General features: G+C 40.3%; 1 protein-coding gene across 1 annotated transcript in view; it reads left to right on the top strand.

Annotated features, from left to right (window-relative positions):
* Positions 1-17280, top strand: part of MTNR1B (melatonin receptor 1B) — a 51733-nt gene extending 34453 nt beyond the window's left edge. Inside the window, exon 2 of the mRNA XM_005304052.4 lies at positions 12206-17280. Coding sequence (XP_005304109.2) covers positions 12206-13074 — 869 coding nt within the window. The 3' untranslated portion in view covers positions 13075-17280. The remainder of the gene's footprint in view (positions 1-12205) is intronic.
* The last annotated feature ends 355 nt before the right edge of the window (positions 17281-17635 follow it).

Here is a 17635-nt window from a genome sequence, read left to right as displayed (position 1 = left end):
CAGCTCACTGCACCGCTGGCACAATGCTCTGGGTGGCGGGGCTGCGAGCTCCTGCCGGTGCAGTGTATTCAACTGCTCCCTGTAGGAATGTGCTACTGGTAGCAGTTACTAATGCAAAGGCTTGTAAGAAACTGTTATTCCAGCAGCGAAGCTGCAGAGCTGCGGACTGACCCGGTGCTCTGTGCTGCACGGTGGCGTCGCTGGCTCCAGCCGGGTGGCGTGGCTGCCTGTCCTGGTGCTCTGGCAGCAGGGTAAGGGGGCAGGGAGCGGGGGGGGGGTTAGAGCGCAGGGGAGTTCAGGGTGGTGGGCAGGGGGCAGGGGTGTGGATAGGTGTCGGGGCGGTTAGAGGGTGGGGAATGGGGGTTGAATGGGGGCAGGAGTCCTGGGAGGGGCAGTCAGGAAGGGAGGGGGTTGGATGGGGCAGCGGGGGGACAGTCAGGGGCAGGAGTTCTGGGGGCAGGCAGGGAGAAAGGGTGGTTGCATGGGACAGGGATCCCGGGGGGGCAGTCAGGAATGAGAGGAGGCGTTGGATGGGGCGGCAGGGGGCAGTCAGGGGTAGGGGGTCCTGGGGCGGTCAGGGGACAGGGAGCAGGGGGGGTTGGATGGGGCAGGAGTCCCAGGGGGGGCCATCAGGGGGCGAGATGCGGGGGAGGGGTCGGATAGGGGGTGGGGGCTTGGCCACGCCTGGCTGTTTGGAGAGGCACAGCCTCCCCTAACCAGCCCTCCATACAATTTCGGAAACCCAATGTGGCCTTCAGACCAAAAAGTTTGCCCACCCCTGTCTTAGATACATCAACTGTGAATATATTGTAAGCATCTCTGGCACACTCAGTCTGCTATTTTGACATATTTTCTAAGAGGTTTTGTTATCAATTTTACACCTTGAGTGAATTCCTGGTATTACTGAAGACAATGTCAAAACTCCAAATTACTTCATTAGGGTCAGAATTTCACCCTTTATCATTCCTCTCCCCCGTTTCTCTGTCACTGAGGACAATTCTACCTCCCTGTCACTCAGACCCATAACCTGGGATAACTTTGTTTTTGTTTTTCATTTTGCCTCTCCCCTGCCTCACACATCCATATCATGTTCATAACAGGATGCACCATGTTCATATTTCCTATTCAATATTTTTTTCTATCATCATTCAGTGAGTGGCCCTGTGTTTTATTTACTGCACACCATTCAAACCCTACATGGATACAGAATTCTTTTCTGATGTCTCTTAATTATTGTTTTATTAATTAACTTATCTTTACAAACCCCCTGTCAGGTGAGGTGGTACAATAATTCGCATTTTACACAGGGGAAACTGAGGCACAGAGATTAACGCCAATACTGTCACTCTTCCTCCTCTTCTTTGATTTTTGCCGATCAGCTCAGCAGCAACAAATGGGGCCAAATGAATTCTTTCCACCACTTTCTGCTTTGTACCAGCTTCATGGCTTTGTTAACCTTTAAACTTTTTTGTTCTATATGTGATTCTTCACTATGTCTATCCAACGCTTCCTCAGTCTTCCTTTGTTTCTATTTCCTTGCACTTTGGTATGTATCACCATATATGGTATCCTTTCCAGGTCCATCCTTAACATGTATCCAAACCATTGCAGTCATTTTTCTTGAATCTTCTGTAACAGCATTATTTCTTGCCCTAGCTGTCTTCTTATCACTTCATCTTTTACTTTCTGTGGTTTTGAAATTCACAGTATTCCTCTCAATCAGTTCATGTCTACAGTCAATATTTTTTTGTTTGTTAGCTTTCCTCATATTTCAACACTCCAAACCGAACAGCAGTATTGGCACCAGGGCTGGCGCAACCCATTAGGCGACCTAGGCGGTCACCTAGGGCGCTACAATTTGGGGGGCGGCGACTGCAGCGGTATTTCAGTGGTGGGACCTTCCGCCGCCTCTGTGGGGGGCGGCATTTCGGGGCGGGACCTTCCGCCACCTAGGGCGGCAGAAAAGCTGGCGGCGCTCCTGATTGGCACGAAAATTGTCTCATATATGCTGATCTTCATTTTTATCTGAATGTCTTTAGCCTTCCAGAAAATTCTGCAAGATCTGAATGCAATAGCACCTAGTCCGATTCTTCTTATGTGATCTTCACAATTCTCAGTGTTTGATACTAGTCCTCCAAGATTTACGAATTTTTCCACTTGTTCTAGTTTTTGTCTCCAATTTTGATCTTTCTCTCTTCCTTTTGCCTTCCAGTTGGCATAATTTTTGTTTTCTCCTTGCTGATCTTCAGTCTGAATTTTCAGTTTTCCCAGTCTACCTAGTTTGTTATTCGCTGTAAATCCTCCTTGGTCAATACTATGAAGTCAATACCATTAATATAGTATCATTATTTCAGCCTTTTTGAAATATGGAATCTAAACCAGAGATTTAATATTTAAATGTTCCAACTTAACTCTTATTAAAAGTAACAAATATGCAAGGGCATTCTGCATCGAGCTTCTGGAGACAAACTACTCTGAGCTTCTCTCTTGTGGTTAGGATAACTATAACACTACTGTCTTTTGATAGACAAATGCCTTTGTATTACAGGGCTAACATATTCATCATTCTTATTACATTAATACATAGTACCGATTTTGCCCTTTGTGCACAGAAGGGTTATTTGGAGGACTAATTATGATGTTAAATATATGACTTAAATAACAATGGGCTCAATTTTGCCTTCTGATATTCATGTACAATTCCAGTTTACTTCAGTTAGATGCAACTGAGGGAACATTAACTCTAGCCAAATCCTGCTCTTAGTTAAATAGATGTGACCGAGAGTAAAATGTATCCCCCAGACATTTGCATATCATTATTTCTGTGTGTTAAAAACTGTAACCTTAACTCTAATATTAATGCAAATTTGTATATTTAATATATTTTCAATAGGATGTACGCTGCTAATTGCCTAAGTCGCACTGGAAAAAAATGTAACCCACAGACTTTTTTATTTTTGTATATTGTACAATGCCCAATACTTTTTTCATGCTAAACAAATAAATAACAAATATAACAAAGTTGGGCGGTATTTCCAATATGGAGGAGGACTGGAATATCATACGAGAAGAACTTGATGACCTTATAAACTGGAGTAATAGAAATGGGATGAAATTTAATAGTGCGAAGTGAAAGGCCGGGCATTTAGGGATTAAGAACAAGAATTTTTGCTATAAGCTGGGCCTTATCAGTTGGAAGCAACAGAAAAGGAGAAAAATCTGGGTGTATTGATTGGCCACAGGATGACTATGAGCCATCAAGGTGATGTGGCCATGAAAAAGGCTAATACTGTCCTAGGATGCATCAGGCGAGGTATTTCAGGGAGAGACAGGGAAGTGTTAGTAACGTTATACAAGGCATTGGCGAGACCTCATCTGGAATACTGCATGAAATTCTGGTCTCCTATGTTCAAAAAAGATGAATTCAAACTAGGGCTGTCGATTAATTGTAGTTAACTCACACGATGAACTCAAAAAAATTAATCGCAGTTTTAATCACACTGTCAAACAATAGAATACCAGTTGAAATTTATTATATATTCTGGATGTTTTTCTACATTTTCCTAGATATTGTACTCTGTATTGTAATTGAAATCAAAGTGTGTATTAACAAAAGAAATAGTAATTTTTCAATTCACCTCATACAAGTACTGTAGTGCAATCTTTTTGTTGTGAAAGTGCAACTTACAAATGTAGATTTTTTTTTTGTTACATAACTGCACTCAAAAACAAAACAATGTAAAACTTCAGGGCCTACAAGTCCACTCAGTCCTACTTCTTGTTTAGCCAATTGCTAAGACAAACAAGTTTGTTTACATTTATGAGGGATAATGCTGCCCTCTTCTTATTTACAATGTCACCAGAAAGTGAGAACAGGCATTTGCATGGCACTTTTGTAGCTGGCATTGCAAAGTATTTATGTGCCAGATATGCTAAACATTCATATGCCCCTTCATGCTTCGGCCATGATTCCAGAGGACATGCTTCCATGCTGATGATGCTCGTTAAAAAAATAATGCGTTATTTCAATTTGTGACAGGGGTTGGGGGTAATAGGTGCCTATGTAAGAAAAAGCCCCCAAAATCGGAACTGTCCCTATAAAATCAGGACATCTGGTCACCCTAATTCCAACTACCTGAACCTGTGGCTTCAGACTTGCTGGAGAGAGCAAAGGGTGGTTCCTGCACTAATCTGGTAATTTTCTTATGGATAATACCCATGCTAGAGACTGCATCATAGGCATATTAAGGAACATTTGCTTGTCACAGAACTTCAAAGACATCACAGTCCTTTGATTTCCAAAAGTTTAGATTATTTATACATTAGAAAAGGTTTTCTTTGCTTTTTCAAACTACTCATTGCAATAATATAACAATTTAGGACCATATTCTGCACTCAGCTCCACAAGAGACAAGACTCTGGCCCTTATATTGCAATGAATAGTCTGAAAAAGCACAGAAAACATTCTTCTGTCAGGCTTTTACACTCCATCTCCTAAAATGCAGTACATATTATGCACTAATGTCACATTCATTTCTGGACCAGTTTGGAATGGCCTTATTCATCATAGGTGGCATTTTCAAAAGCTCCAAATGCATTTAGGATCACAAGTCCCATTGACTTTCTGCATTTTTTCCGGGAGCCTTTTATATCTGATTTCTATTCCTACATGTAAGTGCTGTGTACCTTGCTATGGATAAAAAACTAGTGTTCCTTTGAATGCTACTTATGCAGTATTAGAGCTTGTCGAAAATTTCCCATCTAAATATTTCCTCGACAGAAAATGGCTTCTTGACTAAACAGAAATATTTATCCAATATTTTCCATTTTCCTCAAAGGTTTTCTTTTTTTGAATAAAAACTTCACATTTCAGCCCCGGAAAGGTAAAATTTTTCTTTTAAATGGAACAATTTCCATTTTGTTTTGGTTTTTTTGACAAAAACCTGAAAATATTTGAAGAAAATTTTTGTTGAAAATTAAAAAAAAATTGTTTTCATCAAAATGTTTCATAGGGGTAAATAATTTCCCAGCCATCTCAACCTAGTCTAACCCTCTCCACAGTGTGGCTTTAGCTGGTAACTCTGAAATCAGATTTACATTTAATTAGCTATGTCCAAGGATTCTCCAGCCATGTCCCCTCCAGGACTAGAGAGAGAAGGATCTTTTGAAAGACGTCAGTAAGACAAATACGGAGTATGTTCAGGGATCTCACAGATGTTCTCACAAGGAAAGAAGGCTTGATGCCGCTGCAGCAGCAGCACCACCACCTGCTTTTCTGGATTATCTTTAGGCAGCATTTAATAAGAAGCTGCACCTGTAAGTGTGTGTGAAATGTAAATGATTCAATTATATGGGGAAGATCTCCTGATGGCTAGAAGCCAGGTAGAATTTTATGAAAGTAATAGGTGATTCCTTTAGCTGAATTGAGATATGTGCCTGGTTGATGTTTAAGGGGATTTATGGAGATTTAATCTGTGTTATCATGGATTAAATTTTCTCTCCCCAAAAGATATCACAATGTGGGGAAAATGTGGTGAAGATACGTACTACCATGAAGCATACACACCATGGTCAGATCTTCCCCAACCGGCTCTGTCCCCTCTATGCCAAGTAAAAAGGGTGGAGTGGAGTAAAGGGGCCATAAACACCCTATATCTGACCTGTGGAGGATTCCCCCAGCCCAGGCACTGCAGAAGATAACCATAAGGCTGCCTTTTGAGGACCTGTTCACAATCCCTATGTAAGGTGCATACCAGGAATGAAACTGGAGGCAGGAAGAGAGTTTTGGGGTGGGTCTGAGGAGATTCTGGGAAGCTACCATAAATTAGACTCCTAGGACTGTCTAAATGATGCCAGGGACTCTCCAGCCATGAGAACAACTCAGGATTGGGAGGGCAGGAAACTGTCTTAAAGTCATCTTAACCCCTGCCTCCCCCTCATTTTGAGTTCTGTACTCCACCTCGTAGAGACAAGTACAGAAAAAGGGATCCAACAGCCTCAAAGAAAATTATTCCAACACTCAACTGAGTTTTGGAATGAACAGTGGACATCAAGGTGTTTGGGCATCCTGGGAATCATAAAGCAGGCAGGACCCGGCCCTGCAAAATGCTGCCAAATTTATAGCAAGGAGCGCCCTCAAAAATTTTCTGCATCTATCTTGAGGTAAGCCAATCTCCTTTCATTGTAGACCACCTGTCCTGACTGTAGCGGGAAGGTAGAATCATAGGGTTAGAAGGGAATGCAAGGCTCATCTAGTCTAACCACCTGCCAAAATGCAGGATTTGTTGTGTCTAAACCATCCATGACAGATGGCTATCCAGCCTCCTTTTGAAAATCTCCAGGGAAGAAGTTTCCACAACCTCCCTAGGCAGTCTGTTCTATTGTCCTACTGTTCTTACAGTTAAGAAGTTGTCCCTGAGATTTAATCTAAATCTGCTATGCTGCAGTTTGAACCCATTACCTCTCGTCCTGTCCTCTGTGGCAAAAAAAGAACAACTTTTCTCCATCTTTTTTATGGCAGCCTTTAAGTACCTGAAGACTGTTATCATATCGCCCATTAATCTCCTCTTTTCCAAACTAAACATGCTGAGTTTATTCAGCCTTTGCTCAGATGGCTTGCATTCCATCTCTTTGATCATCTGTGTCGCTCACCTCTGGATCTTTTCTGATTTCTCTATATCCTTTCTATACACTAGTGACCAAAATTGGACAGGGTACTCCAGCTGAGGCCTACACAACACTGAGTAGAGCGGTACTATCACTTCCTATGACTTGCATGCTATGCCTCTGCTAATGCAACCTAAAATTGCATTACTTTTTTTGCAACAGTTTTGCATTGCTGATTCATGTTGAGGTTGTGATCCGCTAAAACTCCCAGATTCTTCTCAGCAGTGCTGCTGCCAAGCCAGTTATCCCCAATTCATTTATGCATTTGGTTTTTCTTCCCTAAGTGTAGCACCTTACATTTGTCTTTCTTGAATTTCGTTTTGTTTTGTATAGCCCAGGTCTCCAATTTCTCGAGATCCCGCTGAAGTTTGGCTCTATCCTCCAAAGTGTTTGCAGCCTATCCTAGCTTTGTGTCATCTGCAGATTTGATCAGTATGCTCTCTATACCTACATCCAGGTCATTAATAAAGATTTAAACAAGACCAAACCCAGAAGAGATCCCTGTTGAACCTCTCCCTCCAATCCGACATCATTCCATTAATAGTTACTCTTTGTGGTTGTTTATGTAGCCACTTACTGGCAGTTCTGTCAAGCCCACATTTCTCCAGCGTACTTAACTGAATGTCACATGGGAGTGTGTCAAAATCATTGATGAAGTCCAAATATATTATATCCACTACATTTCCTCTATCCATCAAATCAGTTAGCCTGTCAAAGAAGAAAATCAAGCTAGTCTGGCATGATTTGTTCTAGGTAAATCCATGCTGGCTGCTAGTGATTACCCCTCCACTTCCAGCTATTCGCAAATTGAATGTTTTATACGTTGCTTGAGTAGCTTCCCAGGTATCAAAGTCAGGCTGACTGGTCTATAGTTCCTCTTTCCCCCCCTTTTTAAAGATGGGCACTATATTAGTAGCCCTTCTCCGGTCTTACGGGACCTCTTCTGTCATCCATGAGTTTGTAAATATTATTGCTAGTGGTTCTGAGATTTCTTCAGCTAATTCCTTCGGTACCCTTGGGTGAATAGCATCTGGCCCTGCTGATTTGAATTTATTCAAATTGGTCAGAAGATCTCTGACATATTCTGAACTTACTCTGATCTGCATCCCTTCCCCTTTATTGTCTCTGGTAACTTTGCTAGTCATCCGGTCACGTTATTTTTTGTGAGAAGACTGAAGCAAAGAAGGCATTGAGCAGCTCTGCCTTTCTATCATCTTGCATTACCAGCTCCCCTTCTCCATTGAGCAGTGGACCCATACCATCCTAGATCTTTCTTTTTGTCTGACGTATTTGAAGAACCCCTTCCTGTTGTTTCTAACATTTCTTGCCAACTGTAACTCATTCTTTGCCTTAGCTTTCCTGATTTTGTCCCTATGTGCTTACGCTTTTCCCATGTATACTTCCTTGGTGACATGCTGCTCCTTCCATTTCCTGTATGTGTCTCTTTTGGTTTTTGAGTAGCTAAAGAGCTCCTTGAGCAGCCACATTAGCTTCCTGTGGCTCTTTTTATCTTTTCTCTGCATTGGAATAACTTGATGTTGAGCCTCTAGTATTACATACTTTAAGAACTGCCAGCCCCCTTCGACTCCTTTTCTTCCTAATTGGTCTTTCCATGGGACCTTGCCTACTATTTCTCTGAGTTGGTTGAAATCCACCTTTCTGAAGTCCTGTGTCCTTGTTTTGCTGTTCTCATGTCCTTATTTCCATAGGATCTTGAATTCTATCAGATCGTGATCACTTCCTCCCAAGTTCCTGAGCACCTTCACGTTTGCAACGAATTCATCCCTATTGGTCAAAACCAGATCCAAAATGTAAGACCCCCTAGTTGTTTCCTCAACTTTCTGAATCAGAAAGCTGTCTCCTACACATGCTAAGAACTCGCAGGATGTATTATGTTTTGCTGCAATAGTCTTCCAATATATATCATTTAATTTAATATCCCCCATTAATACTAGCTCATGTGTGTTAGTTAATCTTATTAACTGCTTATAGAATTACTCATCCACTTCCTCTTTCTGATTTGGTGGTCTATAATAGAGTCCCACCATAACGTCACTACTGTTCTTTTCTCTTGTTATCCTCACCCAGAGACTTAGTAGGTCTGTGACCCACTTCCCCTTGGACCTCAGAACAAGTGTATTCGATCTTGACATACAGTGCAACATCTCTTTTTTTCTCATACCTATCCTTTTGGAACTAGCTATATTACTCAATGCAGGTACTCCAATCATGGGAGTCGTTTCACCAAGTCTCTGTCATGCCAATTAAGTCATAATTTTCTTTATATACTATGAAAAAGGCAACAGAGGGTCCTGTGGCACCTTTGAGACTAACAGAAGTATTGGGAGCATAAGCTTTCGTGGGTAAGAACCTCACTTCTTCAGATGCAAGTAATGGAAATCTCTAGAGGCAGGTATATATCAGTGTGGAGATAACGAGGTTAGTTCAATCAGGGAGGGTGAGGTGCTCTGCTAGCAGTTGTGGTGTGAACACCAAGGGAGGAGAAACTGTTTCTGTAGTTGGATAGCCATTCACAGTCTTTGTTTAATCCTGATCTGATGGTGTCAAATTTGCAAATGAACTGGAGCTCAGCAGTTTCTCTTTGGAGTCTGGTCCTGAAGTTTTTTTGCTGTAAGATGGCAACCTTTACATCTGCTATTGTGTGTCCAGGGAGGTTGAAGGGCATTGCTGGCATATGATGGCATATATGACATTAGTGGACGTGCAGGTGAATGAGCCGGTGATGTTGTTTTCACCAGCAACCACGCACCGCACCATAACAACTCTAACTCAGGAACCAACCCATGCAACAAACCTCGATGCCAACTCTGCCCACATATCTACACCAGCAACACCATCACTGGACCTAACCAGATCAGCTACAACATCACCGGCTCATTCACCTGCACGTCCACTAATGTCATATATGCCATCATATGCCAGCAATGCCCCTCTGCTATGTACATTGGCCAAACTGGACAGTCACTACGCAAGAGGATAAATGGACACAAGTCAGATATCAGGAATGGCAATATACAAAAACCTGTAGGAGAACACTTCAACCTCCCTGGACACACAATAGCAGATGTAAAGGTTGCCATCTTACAGCAAAAAAACTTCAGGACCAGACTCCAAAGAGAAACTGCTGAGCTCCAGTTCATTTGCAAATTTGACACCATCAGATCAGGATTAAACAAAGACTGTGAATGGCTATCCAACTACAGAAACAGTTTCTCCTCCCTTGGTGTTCACACCTCAACTGCTAGCAGAGCACCTCACCCTCCCTGATTGAACTAACCTCGTTATCTCCACACTGATATATACCTGCCTCTAGAGATTTCCATTACTTGCATCTGAAGAAGTGAGGTTCTTACCCACGAAAGCTTATGCTCCCAATACTTCTGTTAGTCTCAAAGGTGCCACAGGACCCTCTGTTGCTTTTTACAGATTCAGACTAACACGGCTACCCCTCTGACACTTTATATACTATGACTTTCAGTTCATCCTGCTTGTTCCCCATACTCCTTTCAATCACATACAGTCATCAAAGATACTTTACAGACTGTCCTGTTGCTTTTATTTTTGCCTTTTGAATGCAGTTGTTATTTCTAGACCCTTCTTCAGAAATTAGCCCCTTCCCCTTGTCTTCATTACTTGAGCCTAGATACGCATTGGCTGTATTTTTGTCACCATCCCCTATTGGACCTAGTTTAAAGCTCTCATCAGGTTAGCCAGTCAATGTCCAAAGATGCTCTTCCTAGTAATAGATAGATAGAGCCCATCCCAGCACAGTAATCCTGGAACATCAGCTTGTTGTTGAAGAATCCAAAGCCCTCTTGCCGACACCACCTGCGTAACTACGCATTTACTTCCGCAATTTGATGGTCCCTGCCCAGGCCATTTCCTTCAACAGAGGGAAGGGACAAAAACATCACTTGTGTCCCAAACTCTTTTATCCTTCTTCCCAGAGCCATGTAGTCTGCAGTGATCTGCTCAAGGTCCTTCTTGATACTATCATAAGTCTCCCTTACCTCATGTGAAGGGGTTGATGGAAGCAGATCTCCCTTTGAGTAGAGGGGAGTAGCAGAGCTCCATATTCCTTCCATATGGTTAAGGTATATTTGCTAAAGTGTGTGGAGAAATTTGTATGGACACTGGTCTTGACATTGTTTCCAAGTGTTGAATCCTGCAAGGGACTAAGCACTATGGACCGGATCCAGCCATGCACGTAAGCATATGGATTATTCATATGCCTAAAATTAAGCATGTGCATAGGTGTGTCACTGGATCAAGAACAGAATGCTCAGCATCTTCCATGATTGAGCCCTTAATTGTTCACTGTAAAGAACACCAGATTTATGCTCACACATAATTTTAAAAATACACTGGTCTTTTTCACAATTATGTTCACAGTGTAAAGGATTTCTTTTTTACTACTATTACTCCATGGATTTCAATAAAAACAAGCAAACAGCCAAGCTAAGAACATCTTTTATGTTTCCTGAATGTTAGAAACCTAATATTAATAACTCTCCTATTATATTACTTTGGGAAGTTGCTAAGAAGGTATTTGGTTCTTCCCACAAAATCAATGGAACCACTATTTACTGTAACGTATTTCACATTTCAAATATAAATTTTGATATCCTATTGTTTTATACAGGAATGATTTTATAGATACAGTCCAGAAACTTCAAATAGATGAAAAGGGTATTCTTTAAAGAGAGACAATAAGCCTCACTTTTATTGTTGAAGTTTCTTTTAACATCAACAGTAGAAAAGAATCTAGACTTCTGAGCATTTCAATACTTTTTCTTTCTATTACACTCCTATATTTTTGATTTTACATAGTTTGGTGTGCTTTTGTATAGAAGATGGTGGAGGTGTTTCATTCTTCCTCCTAAGTTGATTCAATGGCAAAATAGCTGTAAAAGGGTAGGCAACATACCAAAGAAAATATACGTAGTTCAGCTTATTGTGTAGCTATTTGAAATAAACATATGATGCATCATCCTGGTGCCATCATCCTTGCTCTGTCTGTCATTTTTCCCTTTGCAGTTTATTGAATTCACTAGGTGTATTACAGCGGCAGCCTGTAACGATCCACCACACAAATATCTGCCTACCTAGCTGCCTTTTCAATCACATTTTCGCACAAGGCTCTCTCCAACTACTGGAGTTGGTTACAATAAACTGACTTAGTTTATATATAATGGATTATTGATGTTTAAGTTTATAAACGGCGGTAGAATAGTATAGTGATGCTGGCAGTAGGGGATTTACCGTGGGAAGATCCACCGGCCTAAGCGCAGTCACTAATAGCTATAAGCCACTCAGCAACTGCTCAGCACCAGCTGATGTTTATGTGATAGCGTGTTCTGTCTGACAGAGCTAGATCTCATGTACAGACAGGTTGCTATTGAAATAGCTGCTTCTTGCTGGTACCTTGAACATGTTCGTGTTACAAATGTTTGAAACTATTTTCTTCTCTTTCGTAAATATGAGTATATTTATTTGCCTCTCTTTTCTTCTTCCGTAGGTAATGCATTTGTGGTTAGCCTGGCTTTGGCAGACCTGGTGGTGGCCTTGTATCCATATCCACTGGTGCTCTTAGCCATTTTCCACAATGGATGGTCCTTGGGTGAAATGCACTGTAAACTGAGTGGCTTTGTGATGGGACTAAGCGTAATAGGCTCCATCTTCAACATTGCTGCAATTGCAATAAACAGATACTGTTACATATGCCATAGCTTTGCTTATGACAAAGTGTATACCTGGTGGAACACAATGCTGTACGTCTGCCTAATTTGGGTGTTAACAGTTGTTGCAACTGTGCCAAATTTTTTCGTTGGCTCTTTAGAGTATGATCCGCGCATCTATTCATGCACATTTGTTCAGACTGCTAGCTCCTATTACACCATCGCGGTTGTCATAATTCATTTCATAGTACCTATCACTATTGTGAGCTTCTGCTACTTTCGGATTTGGATCTTAGTGATTCAAGTAAGAAGAAGAGTCAAATCAGAAATAAAACCAAGACTGAAGCCGAGTGACTTCAGAAACTTTCTCACAATGTTCGTGGTTTTTGTGATCTTTGCCTTTTGTTGGGCACCACTGAACTTCATTGGACTAGCTGTAGCTATCAATCCTTTGGAAATGGCACCAAAAATTCCTGAGTGGTTGTTCGTCGTAAGCTATTTCATGGCCTACTTCAACAGTTGCCTTAACGCAATAATATACGGACTTCTTAACCAGAATTTTCGAAAAGAATATAAACGAATCCTAATGTCACTGTGGATGCCAAGGCTTTTCTTTCAGGAAACATCCAAAGGGGGGACTGAAGGTCAGAAGAGCAAGCCTTCTCCTGCTTTAAACAACAATGACCAAATCAAAACTGATACCTTGTAAATGTGCTATGATGAATGCAAAGAAGTGTTATTGAGAACTCCAATGATGTAGTTATAAGATTACACTCATTCTTGCTTACTTTTCTGTGATTTCAATTTTAATGGTATAGAGTGACTGGAATCCTGTTGTCTTGATAAAACACACTGCTCTTCTAAATTCATATTTTATACAAGATACCAATTTGAAATCAGCTTCAGAATTAAAGTAGAACATGAATGCCAGCTGCTTTATTTCTCAGAGACTAATCCTGCCCTCAAAATGTGGATGAGGCACTCATTGACTTCAATGGGAGTCATGCAGTTATCCAAAGTCAGAATTTGTCTCTCAGAAAATATAATGAATGCATTTGCTTAAAGGTATGGTGGTTAAGGCTGAGGGAATTTTTTTTCCTGTCATATCTGTACATGGAGATTGATGTAGATATTTTGCTTTCCCTCTATGTGTCAAACTTGGCATTTCTATGTATGTACTGGTAGGGAAACAAGTTTTGCTTGTGTACTGAAGAGGAGAATTTTGTCCTTTTGTCCTACAAGAGAATTTTAACACTAATGCCTTTCTTGACAGGGATTTTCATATATATCCATCTCAGTTTATTTATTCTATTTGTCTTCTATATATATTGTTTCTCTTTTTTTCCTTCAGATGATACAATGTAACTGGACAATTGTTTACACATTTATATTACTTTGAGGATTCTTCTTCTTCTTATATGTGCTCAGAATTCCCATGAGTACTAGGTGGAGTTGTGTGTATACTGAAGGGCAATAGGCACATAATAACCGTATAGAAATAATAGATATAAAATGTATAGTATAAATGTTGCCTTCTTAATTTTATATATAGTATATATAGTTCATTTGGGAGTTGTAGGCTCCAAAAACTATATGGAACAATGAATTCCAAACAGAATCAGGTAAAATGAAGGGGAGACACTAACAGTGTCACTTTTCAAAAGTTCTCAGCATTGACCTAGCTCTTCTCCCATTGAAGTCAGTGGCGAAACGCTCATTTGCTTCATTGACTGCTACTGACTTCAGTGCAAGCAGCATTTGGCCAATACCGAATGCTTTTGAGAAAACCTCCCCTTAGATATTTAAAAGTTTCCTGTACACCAAGCAGGTGCGGTTGCTGGCTTCAAGTGGGGTGCTGCTCTAAAAATATCAGTGTGAGGTTCCATGTCTGTGGTCTTTTAGTGTGACTCCAGGTCAACTCTGCACAGTTTGCAAGATAAAAGGGAAGTTTTTTTGGTCAGCTCTGCAAACTCAAGCTTTTGGCTCTGAAATTCAATCTGGGTTCTTTCCTTCTCCACTAACAGCAATCATGCAGGCCAAATTACAACATGGGTTACACCTGCACACCCCACTATGGCCTGTATAATTTAGCTTGCATCATCTTTATTGCTACAGTAGTGATGCTGAGTAAGAAGGAAGGAACTCAACTTGACTTTCACACTCCAAGTTGGGTTTACTGTGCTGACCATTAGGAAAAATATTTAAAAACTTGTGCACTAAGCAAATTGGATATGGAATCACTAAAACACATTAAACATAGGACCCTATTTTTAGAGACAAATTTCAAAGAATGAACTCACTTTAATGGTTTGTATTACCTGCCATAAAATCTATCTAAAGTCAAAACTGTATGGCAAAGTGACAAATCTGAAGATTTTCCAAGCTTCTTCCATATTTTCCTGGTATTTCTAATGTGCTCTGAAGCACAGGAGCCTAACTGGCATATAGTACTGCTTTGATGAAAACTAAGTGGCCAAAGATCTTGGAGAGACATAACCATTTTCTATAGGATGGTGAAAGAGAGGAACACTTAATGATGACCCAAGAGAAATAGCTAAAGAATCATGGCCAAGTTCATTCCTTTTATTACTCCATGGATTTAAACAGGACAAATTTGTCTCAATGGTGTCTCTAAAATTAATTTAACTATAAGCATCCTTAAAACGTAGTTCTACTTTGAAAATGACTCTATAAAACTTGCACCCTCCATTTCTTCCAAGGGCCTGAATATGGAATTGTTGTGTGTGTGTGTGTGTGTGTGTGTGTGTTAAATGCCATCAAAGTCAATGGGAAATTTGAGTGCTCAGGGAACGCAGGAGGTGGCACCAAATTTGCTCACTTAATAACATTATTTATACAGACTTCTAGCCCTGGAAACTCAATTTGGGACTTGACATTCGAGCTTTCCTTTCCAACTTGTATATGAATATTAGTGTTAAAGAAAGCTCAGCTGGAGCTCAGTTTATCATTTGATGATGCATGAGCCAGAATCGCATCCAGCTCACACTCCCATCGCTGTGTTAACTCTGCAGAGCTAAATGAAAAGTAGTAATAACTTTTCTCATACAAGTAAGCAGATATTCTATAGGTTTATAGGAAGCAGATGTGCCATGGACACTGAAATTTTTACAAAGTCATTTTTCTAATTACATTTGCACTTTAAAAATTAGGGGTCAAATTTTGGAATTGTTACTCACATTGGTGAGCATTTACATCAGTAATCCCAAATGAAGCTAATGAGACTACTCATGTGAGTAACTGCTTACTAAGATATATAAGGGTTCCAAAATCTGGCCCTTCATTGCAACTGGCTAAAAGATGTCAGAAGAAATGCTTTATCCTAAGGGACAGATTCTGCCAACTTTACTCTCGCTTAGTACACCTCTACCCCAATATAACGCTGTCCTCGGGAGCCAAAAAATCTTACTGCGTTATAGGTGAAACCGCGTTATATCGACCTTGCTTTGATCCGACGGAGTGCGCAGTCCCGCCCCCCCGGAGCGCTGTTTTACCGCGTTATATCCAAATTCATGTTATAGCAGGTGGTGTTATATTGGGGTAGAGGTGTACCTTGTTATCCTGCTCCTCGTGGTGTCTACATGAAATCAGTGGGGCTATTTGCAGCACAAGGTACTCTTCATCTTGAATACTTTTGCAATGATGGTGGGTGGTGCTTGGTAAACAAAGAACAAGTTTTTATATAGTATGTTACTGCACAACTGTTAATTTTAATTTAAACCTGAAATCAATTATATAAATCCAGTTAAACTAGATGACTAACACAGTTCTTCCATAGTAAACTCTCTCTTCATTTAGCAATAGTTTATTTTTCCATGTAATAATATACCCATGTACCTATGTAAAAAGCCTTAAATTAGTTTTATCCATTACTTTGTTACAGTTAGAAAATCCCTCCCTCCAATTGTACATTTTGAAAAAAACTTGTAAATGTAAGATGCAATTATTTCTGATATGGGAAAAAAAGAAACTATTTTATTAGTCTACAATACAGGTTATATGTTTATAGCATGATTTGAAACACATACTCAGGATGAGTGTAATAAGCTGCAGATAGATTTATGCATCTTTGAGGAAATGAGTATCTCAGTTGTGAAGACTGTAAAATATTTATGATACCAGCATATCAAATGTTGACACTTTAAGAAAATGTGAGAAAAAATCAAAGGGAGACCCTGTCTTCTACATGGGTCACTAGCGGAATGAGAATGGTGCTTCAGGGACAGAAGGCTGTTAGCGATTATTCTGCTTTTGGAAGACTATTTGGGATCTTTTCAACTATTTAGTTTCTTCTTGATTTGATTTTAAATGTTATTAGTGGTTTGGATTTATAATAAAATGTTGTTATTCCAGAATGTTTCTTACAGCAAAACTCTTCTTTAGAGGTGAAATTCAACCCTTTGCAGAGCGTCTATTGCAGAGGTTCTATCCATTAAGTCCCACGTTAGCACAGAGGGATGGATCTTTTACTTTCTCCAATGAGCTTAAGTGAGATTTATGTGGTGCATTGGCCATATGCTGGCCCTCTGCACAGGCATGACTACAGGGATGACTTTCACCCTCAAAGAGCATTTCCATAAAACATTAAGGATGGAATTCTGGAGCTATTGACTTCAATGAGGCCAGGATTTCACACTAAAAGTGCTGATTCAACTGACTGATTCTGAGTAGCCCATTCTCAGGGACAGAAACACATCTCTCTCTTCCTTCTTTTAATGACACATTTGGATTTAGAATGATTAGTTTTTGCCCCAGTTCTAATTTTAAAAGAACTGTATGAGGCTGGAGATTTTACAGTTAAATAAATAAATCTCTATCTGTATATACAAAAAAAGAACAGGAATACTTGTGGCACCTTAGAGACTAACAAATTTATTAGAGCATAAGCTTTCGTGGACTACAGCCCACTTCTTCGGATGCATATGCATATTCGGATGCATATTTCGTGGGCTGTAGTCCACGAAAGCTTATGCTCTAATAAATTTGTTAGTCTCTAAGGTGCCACAAGTACTCCTGTTCTTTTTGCGGATACAGACTAACACGGCTGCTACCCTGAAACCTATCTGTATATAGACGATTGTAAGTATTTGTGGATCTTGTAGATAGTATTCCTTGTAACCATTTATTGAGTTAAGCTTCTACCACAAATTTTAAAAACAACCCTCCACCCCTACCCCCCAGCATTCCTGTTCCATCGGAATAAATGGCCATTTTCACTGGCTGGATTCTACACCCTAAGTCTAAATAATAAA

The sequence above is a fragment of the Chrysemys picta genome, chromosome 1 (genome assembly GCF_011386835.1).
Source record: "Chrysemys picta bellii isolate R12L10 chromosome 1, ASM1138683v2, whole genome shotgun sequence".
Lineage (NCBI taxonomy): Eukaryota > Metazoa > Chordata > Testudines > Emydidae > Chrysemys > Chrysemys picta.
The sequence above is the reverse complement of the archived record's forward strand: the minus strand, read 5'-3'. Positions and strand labels throughout refer to the sequence as shown.